This window comes from Amblyomma mixtum, chromosome 8 (assembly GCF_055824585.1).
Source record: "Amblyomma mixtum isolate Tamu chromosome 8, ASM5582458v1, whole genome shotgun sequence".
In the NCBI taxonomy this organism is placed as follows: domain Eukaryota; kingdom Metazoa; phylum Arthropoda; class Arachnida; order Ixodida; family Ixodidae; genus Amblyomma; species Amblyomma mixtum.
The window spans coordinates 11,626,717-11,648,620 of record NC_143019.1 but is presented as its reverse complement, the minus strand read 5'-3'; the positions used below and the strand labels follow the sequence as shown (position 1 = coordinate 11,648,620).

The window sequence follows — 21,904 nt, the reverse complement described above, 5'->3', positions numbered from 1 at the left end:
ACAAATTATTTAACGCTCGTAGGCGAACGCCGCATGATGCCATGCGCATATCAGTGTCATACGTATCATTACAAAGAAGAAAACACGCAAAAAAATTTGATACTCTAATACCCCTTTAACGCGCTCTTGCGTAATCACGTGCGAACGGGATTACGTGCGTGTCTCTCTCCCGTGAGCACGACCTTCTCATTTAGCAACATTTTCTACTACATATACCACAATCACATAAGGGTCAGCTTTGAAGTCAGCTGAGGCTAACGTACCCTGTTAGTCTTTACAAAAGATTTTGGAAGTTCCAAGGTACGCGAGGAGCCATTCACAGTACTCAGGTATCTAAGTATTGAGGGATTTCTAAATCATAGCAATTTTAAACAAAACCTCTCAATGTTTTGGCGTTTTATGTACCCGCTGCATGTTTTCAGATTAGTTTTGAACATCGGCAGCACTGCCCTTTTTTATCATTAAATGAACACAGAATTAAGAAATACTAGAGCCAAAAACGCAACTAAATTTGCCACAGCAACTGAATGAGTTTTTTTGAACGCGACGTGAGTTACAGTGTTCTTTAATCAGTCGCAGAGGACACCCCTCAGAAAAAGAGCTCTTCAGGCAGCATGTTCGGGCATATCTTTCTCGAGTAGCTTTAAGAACTAACATTGCACACAAAACTAAAACAAAAAAAACGGCTTGCATGCACAAAGTGAGTCACACGTTGTTATGACTGAAAGTTCTGTAAATTGAAATAAAATAGAACAATGTATTTATTAAGTTAAAGTTCCGTTTTCGATTTCGATTTCTTTGTATCCTTTGGTGTGTTCTGGAAAGGTGAGTCATCCTTAAGGCCAGCCTTGAGAAGAGATTCAAAAGCCCCCGAGAGAGCCGACTCGAGTCCGTCTTTAGCGCCATCTTTACTAGATTTGTCGGGGCTGAAGATGGCTTTCACAGCTTGAGAAAACATCTTTTCGAGTCCTCCTTGTCCACCTTGCTGACTGCCCATAAGCAATGATAGCAGAGACAGAACGTTTGGTTGAGATCCTCCGCTCTGCGCTCCTAGTAAGGACGGCAGTCCTTGAAGTACTAACGGCGCCAGTTTGGACAGGTCGAGAGACTCTGCCCCCGCACTTCCTGATGATGAGCCTTTACCATTGAGTGCGCTCAGACCTTCGAGCACAGTCTTCAGGCTGTCCATAGGGTTAGCGGCATCGGCCTTCTGGGAGGCGCTGCCAGTGTTGCCGAGATTCGAGAGCAAGGATCCTAGAAGAGCGGCCGAGATGTCAGGTTGAGCGTTGGCGTTGCTCTTCTTGGCGTCTGCACTCGCGGGCGGCACACTGTCTTTTTTGGGTGTGGCACTGTCTCCGTTCTGTTGAAGCCCCCTTTGTAGCAGCTCTTCCAACGGGGAGCGGGAGGCTGAGTCCGCCGACTTTGACACGTAGTTTTGGTATAGTTCTATAGCTTTCCCCATAATGGCCAACCAGTCGATGTCGCCGCCTTTGGAACAGTAATCTGGGAGAGATACACAAAAAAAGATAGAAGAAAAGTCAATATATTCGTCGTGTTAAAGGGGTGCACAAAACGAAGTGAGAAAAGACTGAAGTGATTTGCACTCAAGAATGAAGTCCTTCCTTACACTGCCGCGAACATGAAAACATTTTGATATTTCATGTGCCAAGCGAATAACAGCTCTGAAGAAAAAAGTACATTTCCATCGATTTTTTCTACCTGCGCATTGAATATAGTTCTACTTTATTAGGATACAAAGGTCGGTGGCCTTAAGAGCAGAAACACTTACGTGACAGAAAATGACGCGTTATAAACTTACCTGCTTATAGATTTAGTGCCGCACGTTCCTATTAAAATAGGAGAGGTAAGCGCTTAAGGCGCCGTTCAGCAAAATAAATCTAAAGAGTGGGCGAAATAATGCGTTGGTGGTAACCTGATTTGCAAGGCCGTCCAAAAAAAATCTACCCGTTTTTGCATTATTCACGGCAGCAAGCATGCGATAACACATACTGAGGGAATTCCCAGCTTCGAAACGGGATCTTATAATTGTGTGATTCAGAATAACGAAGAGTGAAAACGTAATCTAGTTGTAATCTAGTTGTTTGCCCTCAGAATTACATAATTAATTTCATTCAGGGAATCTTTGTTTGTTCTTTTCTCCAAAGTCATTTTGATTTTCGTTAAAATGAAGACCGTTATACATAGTGGAACGGAAATCTCAGTGGATAAACAAAAAGCACAGCGGGAGGAAAGACAATACAGACGCCAACTAGTTGCATGGGCAAGAGCATTTCGCTTTTCATTTGTTACGACAAAGATTTGAGAGCTTTCAAACAGATATTTTGCTTAGTAAATAGACCATATGCTTCCTTCATTTAGAACGCTCGTTATGTTTTTACTATAAAGTGAGGCTGTGCGAGTGCATGCGATAATGACATAGATAAGTGGCGCAGATTAAGTTCGCCAAAAATGTATTTGACGAGGAAATTTGCGTCTTGGTCTCGTACAGTAAATACGGCTTTCTCTGCCAGACTATTTCACAGCTTAAGGTGTAACTGCATTTGTTGAGCTCCGTTCCACTACGATTCTTGAAAACACGTATTTTGAAGTAAAATCTTTTTCTTTGCGCTCCCCACCTTCTAAACAGCTTGAAATATTTAGTTTTTTTATATATTACACCTTAAACACTAAGACAACTTCTATTCATTAGTTCCTTTTGCCCCCACACACAAAAAAAAACATGGCACACCGCAAAAATAACATCAATGTTGATTTTTGACAGGAATTACACCGCTAAATGCTTTCAGCTCTTGTAAACACAAATGCATGCAGCTTTAAAGCCTACATTGCAGGCGACGTCAGGTGTGGCAACAAAAATATGCACGCAACTTAGCAGGAGCCTCTGTATGATTTCACAGGAGAGGGTTGGTTGAGTTAACGGTGCAGCCAGGATTCTCGACAGGAAGAAAAAGGAATACATTAGCATTTGTGCGCTTGCCAGCAGAACAACTATAGAGCATATTACGCGTTACTTGCGATCAGGAAATAATGACGTGTCGCCCTCTAAATAGGGACTCTCCACATATATACTCAGAGAGACATCGGCATAACTTCTGTTTCCCTGTGCGTTCCCTATCTATCAGCACGGGCGAGGGAAGGACACATAAAATCACCTATATCGCAAAGCCCAATGCGGCATGTTGTCGTCGTACAGAGTCAAAGAAGATTCCGTACTGACTGATTTAGAGGCTACGTACCGCAGGTGTCCAGACGCATTTTTTTCAAACCACGGTGTCTTATTAACGCCAATTACAAGAAATTGCGCCAGAGTGGTTTTGCTTATCGAAGAGCGAAAGAGGGAAAAATTTCCAGAGAATGAATGAAGACGCCACTTTCAATCTTATTTTTATTCGGTAGATTTATTCCCTTCACATCACCGCATAATTGTACACTGTACGTAACTGTGTCCCGTATGAGCGCGATCAAGGGTTTGCTGCCGTTTTTCGCTTTGTTATAAAGATAGGGCTGTTTTCGTCGTGCTGTCTTTTTTGCTGTCACAGATATGACTGATATAAAAGTATGGTCCACATGTGACGAATAGAATATTTCATGCCTTACTTACGTATTTCAGATTCACACAATTCAAATTTGCTTCTACAAAAAATGCACACAAGCGACTACCAACATCTTTCGTAGACGTGGCCAGAGTCCTAACAGCAAGGCGAGAATAACGCACAATAATAAGCATATATGCTGATAATTAAGTATGCTAATGATCAACTTCACTGCCCCTGTGTCTCGTAGGAAAAAAAAATAAATCACGCACCATGTCATCCTAAAAGCATATAGCCTTCGAGTACAATGCGAACAGTGTTTCCTTCCCCATTCTTCACAACCAATCCATAGCGTACACCTGTGAACTTTTTACGTTGTTTAGCCTTCTGTTTTAAATTTATGCCCGCTTTTCCCGTGTTCAATTGAGCATCACATTTTAATAAACATCGATCTGCGCACCTGTCACTGTTTCTGACCACTCCGATTTTTAACGTCACACATTAGCAGAAGGTGCTTTATAACTTTCATTCCTATGATTACATCTCGTGGATGCGCGTGCGCCATACAATATGGAACTGAGCACCCACCTGGCAAATCCTTCTGCGGTGTATCTTGCGCCGCCTGGGTCAGGCCGAGTACCGCAAACGCCAGGAGAGCCGAGGGCACCAGTTTTGTGCGCAGCCCCATGACACTTGCTGAAACCAAAGCACAGAGACCGTTGAGTAAAATACCATGGCGTCCTCTAAGCTGCAACCTTTATAAGTTCGACAATACAGCTATACAACACAAGCACTATTGTTCCAGCAAAAAACTTCATCCTTATTGCTGCAAACACGACCACAATCAAAAAGCCAAATCTTATGTCGGCGACTGCGGCCTCCGAAGAAATATTGCAGCGTTTTCAAGGGCACCTATTTCTCAGCGGGTCTCCGCTGCCGAGGCAGAGACGTGTGGACCGCCGCTTCTTCCTCCGCTTACTCTGCAGTGCGGACGGTGGACAGGCGAGGAGGGCCGGCGAAGGGGTTCCGGGCCACGTGCTACGCACACCGCTGAAGCGATGCAGCTCGGTACACAGAGCCCCACGCACGCTACGCGTAGAATATACCGACGCCACGTCTCGCTCTAAATAAAAGCGGGGGGAGGGGGAAGGGGGGAGGGGGAGAGAGGGGGGAAGGAAGCATACGAAGGGTAGGACAGAGGAGAGAAGGTTGTGTGGTGGTTTAATGTCCCGTGCTGCGATCAGCGTAAGTTTTATAAGTGGGGGGGACTATATGTGGCCCGGCTTGAATAGTGCATCCTCCACATCTCCATTCTTGTTTTTTTTTCCCTCGGTTGGTTTCATTGTCCCGTCGTTATGCCCCGACAAGTCGCAGCATGGCGCCTGGAGATGGAGATGTCACGGGCCTACGTAAGACGCGTTCAGGTCGCATGGCATGGTGAACGCGATTTGAGTGCTTTATATTGCCATTTTGTTGAAAAGAAGGGGCCCTTGTTACATAATGCGTAGTAGGTCGGCCAATTTGCATGACAAGGACAGCAGAGTAAGAAGGTGCACAAGCAACAAGAGCACTACCTAGGCAGTGAAAGATTGTAAAAGAGGGAATGCACCGGCGAGCAAAGGCAAGCTGGTTTGCAGTTTACTACGTCAGCGTACCCTTTATCTTGCTTGTGCCAGCACGTTTTGTAAATATTTGGGTTTAATGAAAGTGTTTGCATATCAGTAACCGGATCGCCGTATAAACAAGCATGGCACGTAACAGAAAGGTGCTTTTAGACCTGAAAGTGGCTTACGCCGCTAATATAGCAGGGTGTGGTATGACTGCTTTCTTAGGGCGCTAGGAGCACAGGAAATGTCCGGATAGTTTAAGTGCTAAAGCGGTGTTTGTCTACGGCGAACGCATACTATAAAAATGGAAGATGTGAATGCACAACTTCTACTTCGCATCCTGGCAGTGGAGTACAGTTTTAGGCACGTGTGTTAGCGTTTCCAATCCAGAAACGTGTTTTTTCTTTAGTTTTTGTCGAACTTGACGCTGTGCGAACAGAACCTGTTTCTTAAGGCTGAATAAAATTTCTTAAAGCTTGCGCGATTAAACAAACTGTTCTTTGGATTTACGGCTTAAGCGTAGTTACAAGCGAAGGATGGAGAGGATGGAATGGCGTTGCTGCTATAGCTTCCGAGTGCCCATGCCAATATTATGTCTATGTACCCGCTCTTGTGGACACTCTTTTTTTACAGTATGACGGCTCTCCATTTGGAAGGAGGCACCGTTTCAGATGCCAACTTTGCCGTTTAATGAATATTTCGAAGTGCTTACAACATACAAAAAAGAAATCTTACAGCGCATATCCAACCAAACATTTGTGCAACGACGACGGAAATGACGTAATTAAATCTCTACTATACGCGCAGGCGAACGCGTTCGACGACAAAGGCAGAACTCGAGGAGTAAGCTTAGGAGATGCCTGACTACGCCATTTTGTGTTTGATATAAAACATTGAAGACGCTTAATGCGTTCGTAAAGTGAAGTACAATTTTTGCATCATGTTCTTCCGGGCATTAAAGTTCTAAACTTTTGGATTTCGACACCGGAGGTTCTTTATTCTTGCTTTGCATAATACACGACCAGCACTTTCTTTTGCACCGACTCTCAGCATACAAAAGAAGTCACGAAGCGTTGCCTTCGGTACAACGCTTATGCACTGCCGTGTTGCACAAAGCTAAAATCCACACAACTGTTTCTTTGACAGCCAGTTCTCCACGAAAAAGCAGGTTTCGTTGATGACAGGCTGCTGGGAAACAGAATAAGGCAGGAAAAAAGTTCAGCGTCTTTTGGTTGAACCTTTTGTTCCCTGCAGTCGGCAGCTGTGGATTTCAGATCGCGGTTATTGTGCATGTGGCTTGAATCTTTCCTGAGGATTGTTCAAGTCCAAGAAATGTGTAAAAACGGTTCTAGTTGGCACGGCTACCAGTACGTGCCGACCAGCGCTGAACACTCAAAATCGCAGCGGGAATTTCGAGTGCCCGGTACATTTTACATCCGTTTTCTAAGGCTATCGGAAATGGTTTGTTTCAGCGTGGGAATCATTTTATTGGTCAAATATTGCAGCGAGTTTGAAGGGTCGAAAGTTATATTCACCATGTTCGCGCAGAATTCCTCGGGACTCCGTGGTTTGCTTATAATTAGTTTTAAAATACTCCCATTGTGTTACGTGGTGCCCGCTAACTCCCGCTAACAGATGGCGCTAGTTTCTGAAGACCCGGAAGATGGGCATACTTTAAAATTCTGTTTCTACAATGAAACGTTGTCCCCGGATTTGAGGATTTTGCAATGTTTCCGTCACCTAAGATGCCTGCCACTGAAGCGGTTTGGCTCTAGTAAACTTTCGCATTTCTAGCATTTTTTATTTTCGTCTCTGTTATGATGTACAGTCTTTCCCAAAAGTAACCAGGCTGTAAAGTTTGCTTCTCAGTCGTATATTAGAGCTATTATGCCAGCCCTCAAGCTCTAAATCTCTGCATGGTAAGGAGAACACCTGCGCTCACCTTCAAAGAACTTTTTGATCTTTAGGGAGGCCGTAAGGACTCTACTATTCGAATGAGAAGCGAACCAAGCAGCCTGATTACTTTTGGCAAAGGCTGTACATCCTTTAAACCAGTGCATAAAAAGTATTGAAAGCAGAAGTGAAAGAAGAAAAAAACAAACAGATATTTTGAGATTCGAGAATGCTAGGCCAATTTTCGTACCGGGATCATGAAGCAAAAACAAGCTTTAGAGTAAATATTGTTTGGCAACGAAACAGCCCTTGTCCACAGTTGGTTGATCCATCTGACAAGGTGACCAAGACAGGATCTGCCCTTTTGATAGACATTATGATTGTTGTAAGTACGAAAGATCAGCCTGACTACTGAGCTGTTTCTCTTCCTCTAGGCTGAAAAGTTCACACTCGCAGAAGTGGACGGAGAGCAAGGGTTTTGTCAAGAGACGTTTGTCCTCTTGTAACACAGAAGTGACGCGAAGGCGTGTTAGCCTGCCCTCCGCGCACTCTACGTCCTGCAGCCGCTGCAAGAACTTACCAAGGACGAGCGATATTTGTAGCAGCGAAAGAGAGCGAGAGAGAGAGAGTTGACTCATATAGAAGGAACTTTAGAGGAGTGGTCTGAATTATATCCTTCTCTGGACATCTACTTTGAACTGGGGGAGTGGAAGAAGACAAGAAAGTGGATTATCACGGGTATGACTCAACCAGAGTTCACTAGCAGTCCTAAGAGATAATATGAAAAGACGAAAAATCTTGACTAAAGGATCAGAAGAAGCGAGGAAAAAGTTTTCAGTATGTTCTATCTTCGAGCATGTAATCTAAAGCCAATCTCCCCACGCCTTTTGCGTTCTTTCCGATAAAAGGGAATCCGCAAGTTTCACAACTACAGTGTTAAGGCTGTCTTCCCTCCTCATCCGTACAGACACACAAACTAAGAGCAGCCTCTGAGAGGATGAAATTTCTTCATGCAGCCGGCCTAAGCTGGAGCTTTTGATTTAGTACGCGAAACCAGAGAACTCTATGGATGCCGGAGATAGAATCGTCCACACCCTACATTGTGAAATCTGCACTAAAAATAAAGAATAAGGGTGATAAAACTCCGTGCTGCTGGCGTGGTTGCTGGCAAATACGACGTCCCACCCTCTATACAAGACAACTGACATTAAAAGAAATTCAAGAAGATTTCGTTTGAGTAAAGCGTAAAAATGATTTGAGGTAAAAAGCAAGCAAGGGATATGCTAGCCGACCTGCTTTATGGGTGAAGTAAAATTAAGGAGGCCACCGAACACGCCTAAGCCATTTTGAGCAATCAGAATCTGCCAGGTCCTTTTGTCATGTGGATCGGTTCTTCGCACAGACACTGCGATGCAAAACACCGCTATTACCCTCACTGGTCCTCACGAACGTCTTGGAGCGCTGAGAACAATAAGCTTCTTCTGAACCCCGTCAGCTCGTTCTCAGATATGAAGGGGGAAAACTGGGCAGACCGTGAGACCATCATGAAATAACACGGACGAGGTCAATGTAAGGGTGCTTACGAGCACGCAGAAACAGCTTACTGTTTTACTGAAAAGCGCTTGCTTTCTTTCCTCGCGGCCTAGTTTCCTGAGTAGCTTTGCAAGCGTGAACGTTCGTGCGGTGTCACGTTCTTACCATCTTGCTTTGCGTGGTTTCCTTTTCCATTCCGCCCCTTTTGTCATTTGAAGAGCGGCCTGTCAGGACCATGTTTTCAAGAATCGCTTTGTCTGCTTCACAAAAACAAGAAACCGCAGCCAAGCCTTCGTAATGAAAGGCTGGTTCCATTGTCACACGTCAGCACCTTGGAACATTTTCTTCCACGCACTGACACTAGGTGGCGTTAGTGAAAAAAAAAAAGAAAACAATAACACGGTGCCGTACACGGCAGAGTTTCTTCCCGTCACATATATTCTCAGGAATTCAGGAATAGAGTTTATAGCATGTCTAGAAGCTTGTAAGTTTCCCCCGCGGTGCGTCACCGGCGTTGGCGTTCGGCTGCAGATTCCAAGGTCTCGGGTTCGAACCCTGCAGGGGCATTTGCATGTTGATGCAGGTGAAATATAAAAACACCCGTAAGCTGTGCTTCTTCAGCGCACGTTCAATTACTAAAGGTGATCTAAATTAATCATCCCTAGCCGTCCACTAGGGATTCTTCATAACCTATGTGTCGCTTCGGGAGGGTAAGCCCCATAATTCAAACTAAGCCCCGGTGGCTTAGTAAATGGCACTCGGGTGCTGACCCGAAAGACGCGGGTTCGATCCCGGCCGTGGCGGTCGAGTTTTTTTGGAGGCGAAATCCTAGAGGCCCGTGCAGTGCGATGTCAGTGCACGTTAAAGAACCCCAGGTGGTCGAAATTTCTGGAGCCCTTCACTACGGCGTCCCTCATAGCCTGAGTCGCTTTGGGACGTTAAACCCCGATAAACCAAACCAAACCTAAACTATAAATTAAACGCTTTCGTCAGAATAATCGCGTCGAAAGAAGAGGCACATACCTGTAGATCAGGAACTTCGGCGTCAGCTGATCCCCACTAGCTTGGCTGCGCGATATCCCTTTCTCTTGTAAACAAGTCTCGCCAGTGACTTAGCCGGCGGACAGCGAGCGGCGGCCTTGCGAGTGAGTCTCCAATGGAAGAAGCTCCGCTGTTTGCGACGTCGCACACGCGAGGCCACGCTCGCGTCTACGTCCAGCGACGACGCAGCTTCGCGGTTTTCCGCCGGCGACGGCAATCTAGCCGTGTTTGGCGCGCAGAGCTCGCGTGGCACGGTTTGCGGTTGGCGAGGACGCGGCCGCTGAAACGGAGGTAGAAGGAAGGGACGGCTACGTCACGGACGCCGTTGAAAGCGCTGAGGGAGAGGAGGAGCGAGGAGAGAGAGAGGGGATGGTGACGGACGTTGCCAGAGCTCTTGGCCAAAGTATCGCCGAGCGAGGGAGCAACGAGTCCGCTATAGTTGCCGCTTTATTCCCGGAACGCCAGATGCGCTTGCGGTCAACTTTCGCGAGCTGCCTGCTTACGTCCGACAAGTTGTGTGTTGCAATACATGAGCAATTGTTCATTATTTTTCTGTTTACAAAGAAATTGTGCACGTTACGAATGTGCTTTCGGCGGCCGAAGAAATATGCTTGTTTCATATATGTGCACTTTGGCAAACGCTATACGATATGCTCCAGCTATGCTGTTTCGAACTAATTTCATGTTTTTCTCACTTATGTGCAGTCGGGGACAAAAGTCTCTGGACCACGTGCTCTTCAAACGAAGCCGATAGCTCTGCTATTAATTGGCGGCTGAAGACTACATTTGTGGAGATGAAAGAACAAAATTTTGACTTTCACTTGCACAAGTGTTGTCTCCAATCGCCGACTAATAGCGCAGCTATCGGCGTCGTTCCAGGAGCACGTTCTCGAGAGACTTTTGTCCCCTACTGTACGCAATTTTGGCGCTAATAGACGCAATGATTATTATGTACTGAAAAAGCCACGTTTCCATGCTTAGGTGTTTTCAGGCGACACGGGGATTGGCGCCCTATTTTTAATACTGCAGAAGAAAATGGCTCGTTAGTTGTTGAAGCTTAGTGTTTTAAACTTGAGCTGATGGTTTTGCTGTTCGTTTCGTCAATGACATCTATTATTGCAGCTAAGGGGAACCAGGGTTTAGAAGGGGCATATGTTGAGGTACTAGAAAGTATCTCTATATCAGCTGCAAAGCGCTAGAGTCCTCCATTCGACTGGTGATGAAATCCCAATCAGTAAGGGTGTCAGAATAGAAGACGCCATCTCTCCAGCACTATTCACTGCGGGGTTTACATGAGGTGTAAAGAGCACTGGAGTGGGAAGGGTCGAAATAAAAATTAATGAGAAACCTTACGATCAGCGATTTCTTGATGGTATCGTACTGCGCTAATTGACTCAAGAGACGAATTGCAAAGAATTATCGAGGATGTAGAGAGGTAATCCAGAAGAACGGGTCTAAAAAGTTAATACGGAGGAATCTAAAGTAGTATTCAGTGTTTCGGAAGAGCACTGCAGCTTACGATAGGCAACGAGGTATTGAAAGTTGTGAAGGAATAGATGCACTTGTGGCAGGTAGTGGCTGCTGAAAAAAGCCGCTGCGGTAGTGGTTATGGCGCTCGGCTGCTGGCTCGAAAAGACGCGGGTTCGAGCCCTGCCGCGGCAGTGGAATTTCGATGAATGCGAAATTTTAGGGGCCCGTATACTCTGTGACGTCAGTGCACATTAAAAAACTCCAGGCGGTCGAAATTACCGGAGCCCTTTAGTACGGCATCCCTCATAGCCTGAGTCGCTTTGGGAGGTTGAACCCCTATAAAACCTAAAACCGAACTGCTCACAAAATCTACGAGAGAGTAGTAGTAGAAGGTACGCAGCAATTGTATCTGGCCAGTACCGCTCTAAGAGGCGGTACCAGGGAGGCGACTAAGTACTTCAAATTTATTTGGAGACAACGCTGCGCAAAAGCGTATTGGTGAGGGAGGGACCCTCAAGATATAAATTTAACAATCGTAAAACCATGTTTAACCCTATTTTATTGACGATAGCAATCAATCAATGGTAGAGTTCAAATAGAACGCCCCCCAAACAGGCTCCTCAAAGCAGGCCCATAAATCTGCCCCTGGCGCAGGAAAAAAAAAAACTATATGTGTAACGTAGAAACATTATAAAGAACAAACTCGAGGTATTGAGAACTTAGTTTAAAATGATAACAGCTGCCCAAGCAATGCTAAGGCAAGATAACTGATTATAACACGGGAAGTGATAACTGGTTGGGTTTGGGGGATTTAACATTCCAGAGCAACTCCGGCTATGCGGGGCGCACTATTGAATGGCTTCGGAAATGTCAGCGACCTGGGGTTCTCTAATGTGCACTGATATCGCAAAGTATACGGTTGTGTATAATTTCGCCTCCATCGAAATTCAGCCACCGCGGCCGAGATCGAACTCGCGTCTTTTGGGCCAGCAGCCGAGCTTCATAACCACTGAGCCACGGCGACGGCGCGGAGTGATATCTGATAATAACGGAAAGGAATTCAAGAGAAAACAAGAGTTCTAGTGGGCAGCGGAGAGTCAGGTAGGCGTATGAGATACGGAAGTCGATGGTTTTTAAGGTTTTAACGTCACAAAGCGACTCAAGCTGTAAGGGACGCCGTTGGGAAGGGCTCCGGAAATTTCGACCCCTTGGGGTTCACATCGCACAGCACACGGGCCTCTACAATTTCGCCTCCATCGAAATTCGACCGCCGCGGCCAGGATCGAACCCCCGTCCTTCGGGTCAGCAGTCGAGCGCCGTAACCACTGAGCCGCCGTGACGGCAGGTAAGGAAGTTTACGGGGTTAATGTGACCCTATCTGGCTCCGCACACAATTGATTAGATAGAGTAGAGTCATTTGCCCTGCACTAGACGTGATCAGAATCATGAAGATTTTTATATAACCTGCAGTATGCGCAAAAAAATCAAGGAATTAATAGAGAAATGAACGAAATCATAGAATGTACATCCAGAAGGGTAACAATGAAGATGATGCTGTTGCTGCGGCAGCGAAGCTTTCATGTACAAGGTCGAGAACGCACGATATAGGTTTGCGCGATTGCGAAAATTCATCAGAATTAGAATGAAAAAAGCAAAGCGAGAACAATGTGCTCAACAACACTAGCAAGGCACAAATTGCTCACTCATAGAAAATACTGAGAGATGGAACTGTGAAGCCAGTGAAAACCCTAATTCATGCCGTTACCAGGAGTACGGGAGAGGGGTCTAGGTCCCTCGATTTCCATCACGAGGTGCATGATAAAAAAGTAACACCTACATATTTTTTTTTCCGGAAAATAAGTTAGCTGCTCTTGCCAAGGTTTATTTGTAAGCATCATCATCAGCCTGACTACACCCACTGCAGGGCAAAGGCCTCACCCATGTCTCACCAGTTAACCCTGTCCTTTGCCAGCTGCAGCCATGGTATCTCCGCAAACTTCTTAATCTCAACCACCCACCTAACTTTCTGCCTTTCGACAGTCTCAACATTGATGAACTTTGGACACTGGGTATGTTTTCAATATTTCAGTGCTAGCCAGGTTTTAATGGCCATTATATCAGGTTCAGAATCTTAGTTCAGAGACGTTTGATTACCGTTGCGGTTGACGCATACCGCAGGCGAAACGTATCCTTGCCTATATGAAATGAATGGCTTCTGTAAACAATTTCGACAACACTTCCACATCGTCTGTACGCCGCTGTGGGGATTACTCCGAATACGCAATAACAGGAAATCTTCAAAATGAACGTTTCCTCTTGTTTACAGCAGCTCAGCAAAAAAATGCTGTAGTGAAATGCGCTGCTGTGTACAGTGTCAGCAGTGTGTACGGACAGAAGGTCATAGCGTGCAGCGGCCGGCGCATTCGCGTGACGTCACCTATGAATCATCACCACAGTAGTAGGGGCAGCAACAGAGACGGAAGTGGTTTTCACCTCATTGCAATTTAGTTAGAGCAAAGTGCTCCCACAGAATTTTTGTCCCTTTTGAATGCAGTAGAGGGCCTTTCTCTTATTAACTTATATATTTTCCTTAGCCATAACCTGCCGCTCCTCACCTGCAGGCGCAGGTGAAGAAGTGAGTTTAGTGTCGCTTTTGTGCTGGACATTCAGCATCCGTTAGCCGGGCCTGTATCATATAAGTGCCGGTGCCTGTTTGTCATCACCAGCTCATGTGCAACGTGCTGCACTCCCTCCTCTCTTCTTAACCCCGCCTTTTCTCCCCACGGCCCTATATATGCACGGACCGTAATAAACCTTGCAGTTGTTGTTCCCTGACTGTGCCGTTCGTCATTCCGGTCAACTTCTCGATACAGGGCCGTGGCACAGTCACGTCTCATGCGTGAAGACTTTCTGGCTTTGCTGCCACGTTATTTTCAAGTGGTGGCGCGTTTGTTCAAAACAGGCGACATACGTCGAAAACGGCAAAAAAACCGGCACTGACGAATACTGCGTGCCGTTACTTCGAGGTTAGTGGAACAAAATGCTTCGCTACCAACAACGGAGGCGGCGGCGGCGGCATCGAATACGAGGAGAGCCCTTACTAGATTAGGATGGGCAGGTACGGCTTGGTGAAGAGCGCGCGGATCACGCCGAGCAGTGCCATGCTATGAGCTCAGTGGTGAGGGTATGTTTAGGGGAGTGATTCACGGCCACCGCCGATGCAGAGGAGGAGTATTGCCGGTGTGTGGGTGGTGCCACGTAGGGACTAGGGTGCCTCGATGCCTGCCCGCCGCGCCGGCGGCGCGGCATCGAGGCACCCTAGTAGGGACTGAACCACGGAGCCGACTGGTGGACACTGTGTGCGTTGGATTTTTGAAGCGAAAGCGTTACTACGCTAGCTAGGCGAAGCCCAAGGTCACCGTGCCTGGAGATTTCACCTTCAGATGACCTTGAGAGCAAAAATTCAGGCGGTACTTTGACTGTCTAAAGTGCGTAGAGGCGAAGCGTTTTCCGCACCCCTTTGACTGCCTCTGTGGCACTGGTGACGTCACACATAATTAAGTACTAATTACAAAGTAAAGACAAATTACTAATTAACGGCTAATCACTGATTAAGGACTTAATACTAAACTGCTAATTAATGAAGCTTAAGCTTCGCCTTTAGGTGCAGAACGCGACAGCGTGTTGTAGCGCTGCCAGGGAGTCTACGGAACGCCACCACCTCTTCGGCGCGATGTCTTGCCCTTTGAACGCAACGCTTTTTGAGGGAAGGAAATGGCGCAGTAATTCTCTGTCATCTCGGTTGACACCTGAACGGCACTGTACAGGAAGAGAGGAAGTGGAAGAAAAAGAAGAAAGAGGGGCCGTAATGAAGAAAATGATACATTTGAGGAAAGGAAATTATGCAGTAACGTCTCACATATCTCGGTGGACACCCGTAATCCCTTTGTAGAGGAAGGGAAGAAGTGGGAGTGAAACAATAAAAAGAAAGAGGGGGCGTAAGAAAGAATATATATATGAGGAAAGGAAATTACGCTGTAACTGTCTCACATATCTCGGTGGACACCCGTCAAAAGCGGGACACTTCTGCCGACAAGCTTCTGCTGACAGCCTTCTGTCGACAACAATGAGCATTAAAGGTTTTCGACTTAAATAGAGGAAAGGCGCATAACTGCCTCCCTGGGACAGTGGACACCTGTCGTGCTTAAGCTGCGTGGCGGTAGTTACAGATGTGCGCTGCGGGCGTTGGCGTTGACAGCGTTCTGGCCGAAACGCGGAACTGAAGCCATAGGCTGTCCGTCGGCGTTCAGTGTGTTTTTTGGCGTTGGTGTTGACAACGTTTTAGTCTCCGATGATTTTAAGGAAGGGAAGTGCGCATAACTGGCTCTCTGGGTCAGTGGACGCCTGAATCACGCTTTTAGGTATGGTGGTGGTGGTGAAAAACATTTATAACGCAATAAATATTTACAGAGAGGTGATTGGGGTGGGCCCTATTGGCCCTTTCCCCTAACAATACTAGGTGGAGCCCCTATTCCGGGGCCCCATTGGCAAGCAACGCCGCCCGCGTCCGGTGAACCAAGGCCTTTTGGGTCTTTAGGTCCTGACAGCCGAGCAGGGCCGCCTCCCAGACCTCTCTGGTGGGGTTGGGGTTGGGGGGGATAGATGGGTTTGACTGACACGCCCAAACCATGTGGAAGGTGTCAGCCACCTCCCCACAGAACTGGCACGCGCCATCAAAGGATGTATTGAAATGTTTAAGCACCGCCGGGCACAGTACAGTGTTAGTAAGAATTTTGATGAGGAGGCGCTCGTCAGCGCGACCCAGACCCTTACAAGGGGCCGGGTAGCGCCGGTGCTCCTCCTTGTAGTAATTGGTGATTTGTTTGAATGTAATGGCCAGATTGTCTGATTGGGAGTACCCTTCCAAGGACAGGGAGATAGCCCGGGGAGAGAGTGCGCGGGCGGCCTGATCGGCCTGTTCGTTTCCCTGGAGTCCCTGGTGACCGGGGGCCCAAATCAGGTTGCGTGGAGTTGGATCTTCAGATCGACAGCTATATTCCAGTATGCGCCAGGCAAGCGGGGGAGCCCAACCCAACTCGTAGTTCCGACAGGCCCCTCGCGAGTCGGTGATGATGTGTTTCGACTTGGGAGTAGTGAGAGCAAGAGCAATGGCAATCTCCTCCGCGTGTGTTGCGCTGTAGGCTTTGAAAGTGAGCCCGTTGACTGTGTTTGTGTTGTGTACGACTGCGGCCGTGTACCACACCCCGTGGTGTGGGCCGGCAACGTCCACGTAATACACATGTTGTTGGTTACCATAGTATCGCGCCAACGCTTCCGCGCGCGCCTGGCGACGACCGCTATGGTCTTCTCTGGACATGTTGCGGGGAAGGGGTCAGACCCGGAGGGCGCGTCTCCAGGGTGCTGGCACTCTCTCCCTTTCCTCAATATGGTAGTCATGTTTGATGTGTAGCCGGTCCAAGAGGCGGCGACCGGACGTGGTCTGTGCAAGACGCGTGTATTGGTTCACTAAGTGGGCCTCTCGAAGCTCCCGAAATGTGTTCACCACGCCCAAGGCCAGAAGTCGCTGGTTGGACGTGGTGACCGGGAGGTCGAGAGCCCGCTTGATGACTTTCCGGTGGATGACCTCCAGTTGGTCATCATCATGTTTGCGCAGGTGCAAGTAGGGGGTTGAGTAGAGGATTCTACTCGTTACGAAAGCATGGGCAAGCCGCAGTGCATCCTTGCTTCGTAATCCGCCCCACTTGTTGGAGACCCGGCGGACCATGCGGCCCACCTGGTCTCCCACCGTGCGAAGTTTGGCTGGGTGGTGTCGACTCTGCGTTGGTGGTGTATGAAGAGACCAAGGACGCGGATCTCCTTGTACTCCCGGATCGGTCCCGAGGGGAGACTGATGCAAAGCGGAGTTGTGTCCCGAGGGGAGGGACGTATGTGCACAAATTCTGATTTAGACGGGGCGCACTGGAGTCCGCAGTAGGCCGCGTAGTCGTCGACTAGGGTCGCCGCTGCTTGCAGGCAGGATTCCATGTGGCCCAGGTTACCTTGCGTGGCCCAGATTGTAATGTCATCCGCATAAAGAGCGTGATGTATCCCGGGCAAAGAGGACAATTTGGAGGGAAGATGAAGCATTGCCAAATTGAAGAGGAGGGGAGACAGGACCGCGCCTTGAGGTGTTCCCCTCGAGCCGATGGTGTATGGCCCGTGTTCCGCATCTTGTATGCGTATGTAGGCTTGACGGTCTGTAAGAAATTGTTTTATGTAGTTGAATGTTTTGTGGCCACAGTTGGTGTTACTGAGGTGGTCCAGGATTACTTCGTGTTTGACGTTGTCGAATGCGCCTTTAAGATCCAAGGCCAGGACCACCTTGTCGTTGTGGGGACATTCGACAGGATCTAAGATGTCGTGGTGAAGCTGCAGAAGTATATCCTGTGCAGACTTGTGAGGGCGAAAACCGAACATGGTGTCCGCGAAAGTGTGCTGTGTTTCTAGAAAATCGGAGAGTCTGTCGCGCACCATCGTCTCCATCAGCTTGCCGACACAAGACGTGAGGGAGATGGGGCGAAGGTTCTCCACATCAATAGGTTTGCCGGCTTTCGGAATAAAGGTCACGAGAGCCGATTTCCAATCGAGAGGGAGAGGAGTCTCTCCGTCCCAAATGCTATTGATGTATTTGAGGAGCGCGGCGTAGGCTGCGTCGGGAAGGTTGGCCAAGAGCTTGACCGTAACCTTGTCGCGCCCGGGTGCAGTGCCCCGCTTCATTTTGCTCAAGGCCGCCCGGAGGTCGTGGAGCTGGAACGGCTTGTCCAGCTCCGTGTTCTCTTCGCCTGCATACGAGTACGCCGCCTGCCGGGGGTCCTTAGTGGTGCACAGGTAGCGATCCCTGAGCGTGTGCGCTAGTTGTTTTGTCGTTCCTGTAAAGTTGTGCAGGGCCCTATGTAATTGGCGTTGGGTTTCCGTGCGTGTTTGTATTGGATCGATGAGAGCGCGGAACAGGCGCCACGTGTTGCGGCCAGACATCTGGCGAGCAGCCGCGTTGCACCGGTCCACCCAGTTAGTGTCGGCTAGCTGAGTAGCATATTCCGCTGCCTGTTGTGTGAGTTCGAGGATGCGGCTCTTTAGGCGTCTGTTATGTTTCTGTTTTTCCATCGTTTCGTGAGGCTGCGACGGGCCTCCCAAAGGTGGAGAAGGTGGTTGTGGGTGGTGAGAGAGAGATGTGGGCTGCCAGCGCCCTCTTTGGTTGAGAAAACTCTCGCGACTACCCATCCTCTCTATCCGCTCTGTCCGATCTCTATCTCTATCCGCTCTCTAACCAGGTCCAGCAGTAGTTAAACCGCAGCTAATTTTGTATTCCGTGTCGAGCGCAAAGATGGTGAGTAGAGAAGAGGAGGTGGTGGTGGTGAAAACTTTATTTACAACTGGGGAGTTTGGGACACACAGGTCCGTGGGCCCCCGCACGGCCCCACTGCACTCAAGCGTTCATGTCCCGGAGGCTCATGACGCTGGCAGCCCGGTGGTGGTGGAAAACATTTATGTACAGGTATAATACAGGAGGTTATGCATGAGCTGACCCAGAGGGGGCCAGCCCTTACAAATACTAGGTGGAGATCCCTAGTTCGGGACCCCAGTGGCATCGGCCGCCGCCCGGTCTCGCGTGACCAAGGCCCGTTGGGCCTGCAGGTCAGAGCAGCCGAGCAGGGTCGCCTCCCGGCCTGTGGCGATGGTTTGCTTGGCCGGGTCGACAGAACGCAGTAGGGTCTCCCAAGCCTCCCAAGTGGTGAGGTGCTCCAGGCCCCGCGGGGAGGATCCGCCAGGCAGAGTAAAAGGATATGGTCGAGAGTGGCTTTAGAGTGGTTGCAGAGGGTACAGGATGGTTTGGTTTATGGGGTTTTAACGTCCCAAAGCGACTCAGGCTATGAGAGACGCCGTAGTGGAGGGCTCCGGAAATTTCGACCACCTGCGGTTCTTTAACGTGCACTGACATCGCACAGTACACGGGCCTCTAGAATTTCTCCTCCAAAGAAATTCGACCCCCGCGGCCGGGATCGAACCCGCGTCTTTCGGGTCAGCAGCCGAGTGAGGGTACAGGAGGGGTTTGTGTAGACTTGGTGATAGCGCGAGCGTATATAAGTGGAGGGTAAAGTGCGTGCTTGCAGCCGCCTCCAAAGTTTCTGATGATAATGGTCGAGGGAGGGGTGAGGGGTGAGGGGGGAGGGTGAGCAAAACCTGATCGTCGCAGGCACCCGGGAGCCGCACGTCGCGGACAAGCTTCTGCGGGAATTCGAACTTACAACATCGAAGGGCTCGCTCTCCATGTACGGGCAGCTGAAACTCACTGGCGACGTGTGCCGCGGCGTCATCACCGTGGGCAAGCACGAGACCAGTGAGTCGCTCCAAAACAAGATCCAGTGGCGTGCTGGAGAGCTTGCCGATATCCGCAAGCTTGGAAAATCAGACGTCGCGGCGCTCACCTTTGCGGGCAAAGTGGTGCCGCGATATGTTCACTATAATTCAGAGGTGACGCTTGTGCGGCCATACAAAAAAACCATCCCGGCCTGCGTGCTGTGCGGCACTGTGGGCCACCGTGCGGACACATGCCCCTGCCCGGACGAAAAGTGCGGCCTCTGTGGCCAAATGGTGAAAACCGTCGACGGGGTCAAGACACCTCATCAATGCACTCCAACATGTGCAGTCTGTGGACAAGCCCACGCTACCAACTCCCGAGACTGCACGGAAAAATTCCGGCAGCCCAAGGTGCCCGGCCCCAAGGCCAAGCGCACAGTGCTCCGAGGAAACCAGCGACCTGGCAAGCCGCCAAGTCACCCAAATTCAGGTGCCAGTGCCGGAACGCCGCGTGGTGCTCTCGGCACCGACGACAAAGTGTCGTCGGCTTTGCAATCATCGGTTAAGTCAGCGCCCGGGAAGAAGACGCCGCCTCCACCGCCCAGCGGCAAGGACACTGGCCACTTCCCGGCCCTCAAGACAAATGGCACTACCGGCGCCCGGGCATCAGCGCCTCAACACGGCAAACAACAGGTGAGCAGCTGGGCTGAGATCGCCTCCTCCTCCTCCCATCCCTCCTCCCCCCCAGTTAGTGCCTCCACACTAGATGCGGAATACAAAAAACAGACAGACGTGCTCCGGGCACAGAATGAGCTTTTGCTCGCCAAAATTCAAAATTTAGAATCAAAATTGGCGTCCGCCGTTCCGAGCCCACCGAACTCGGACGCAATGGAGAGCGACGCGGAGATCTCGCCTGTCCTCGTGACAGCCATCTCCGCGATGGAGGAACGCTTAACCTCTAAATTACGATCTATGATCGAGACCGCCATGGACCAGATCTTGACCAAGGTCAAATCTGCCATCCCCGCACTGGTCTCAAAACACATCTTGGACAACCCCCGCCTCCTCCGTCGGACGGGGCCCATTAGGGACGTATCCCGTCCTTCAAAATTCAACCGTCTCATTATTGATTCGGACAATGAGGACAGTTGCCCCGCTCCTTCCGTTCATCACCCCCTCGATGGCACAAGTAGCTGGCTCTGGGGCAGCCAATACCTCCTCCTCCCCCGTAAAAATTTTAAATCATGGCGAGACACCTTAATAAAAGGAGTTCCGCCATCTCCAATTCGGCCGTGTCCACTTCAATAACACAATGGAACTGTAGAGGCTTTAAAGACCGCACTAAGCGGGCCAATTTCCGCCTCTACCTTGAAACCTTCGAGTCCCTACCAGCCGTGGTTGCCCTCCAGGAGCCAGACCTGGGCGCCACACTTTCAAATTACACGACGTTCCAACAGTATCCCGCGTCTTGTCTTCTCGTTCACAAAGCCTACACAGCCAACTTAGATCTCGATCTCCAGCTCGAGTATTCTTATGTAATGGCGACTATCCTACCACTCCGCTGCAAGGACCCGCCGTTGCATATACTCAACGTGTACTGCACTCCCAAACTTAAGCGAGTGACTTTTTCGGACCTCTTTAGCCGTGCGCTAAGAGTTGCGGGTCGCGATCCCCTGCTGATTGTGGGCGACTTTAACGCTCCCAGTCAGCTGTGGGGGTATCGCAAGGAGGAGTCGCGCGGACGTAAGTTGGTGGAACTTGCGTCCAAGTTGGGCCTCACCCTCCACACGGACCCCGTCCACCCAACACGGCTAGGGAATTCTGTGACACGGGATACGTGTCCGGACTTAACCTTCACTCGCAACATACGACACGCAGACTGGCTCAACACCGAGGAGACCCTCGGTAGCGACCACTGCATCCTTAACACTACACTACGCACACGACCCCTCAAGCGTCCCAGAACACAAGCCCGTATCCCAGATTGGACGAAATTCAGGTAAAATTTTCACACACTTGATAATACACCCATTTCGGAGCAAGGATACCAGGCATGGTCCCGACAGCTGCTGACACACCTTTGCTCGCATGAAACTCAGATCCAGCTCTCAGAGGCGGTCACGGAAGTGGATAACCACCTTCTACACCTCTGGGAAGCCCGTCGCAGCCTCGTCCGCCGTTGGCGGCGCCAGAAACATAACAGAAAGCTTAAAGCTCGAATTACCGAGCTTACCCAGAAAGCGGCAGAGTACGCGGCCCAACTCGCCGACTCCAACTGGGTGGATAGATGTAACACGGCCGCGCGACAAATGTCCAGCCGCAACACGTGGCGTCTCTTTCGAGCCCTAATCGACCCAACCCAAACACGAACAGAAACACAAAAACATTTGCAGCGAGCCATGCATGCTTTCCCTGGCAACACAACTCAACTGGGACAGAAACTTCGGG

At 49.2% G+C, this 21,904-nt stretch overlaps 1 protein-coding gene across 3 annotated transcripts in view; it reads right to left on the bottom strand.

Moving 5' to 3' along the window:
* Window positions 1-728: 728 nt before the first annotated feature.
* The window catches only part of LOC149331344 (uncharacterized), a 107,928-nt gene continuing 86,752 nt past the window's right edge, over window positions 729-21,904 (bottom strand). Inside the window, exons 1-3 of one of the 3 annotated variants that reach the window (XM_089556479.1) lie at window positions 9,611-9,926; window positions 4,143-4,250; window positions 729-1,503 (exon numbers count right to left, since the gene is read on the bottom strand). In XM_089556479.1, coding sequence (XP_089412605.1) covers window positions 770-1,503; window positions 4,143-4,242 — 834 coding nt within the window. In that variant the 5' untranslated portion in view covers window positions 4,243-4,250; window positions 9,611-9,926 and the 3' untranslated portion in view covers window positions 729-769. Of the gene's footprint in view, window positions 1,504-4,142; window positions 4,251-4,466; window positions 4,620-9,610; window positions 9,927-21,904 lie in introns of those variants that run through there. The other 2 variants (XM_089556480.1, XM_089556478.1) reach the window with 2 other exon arrangements.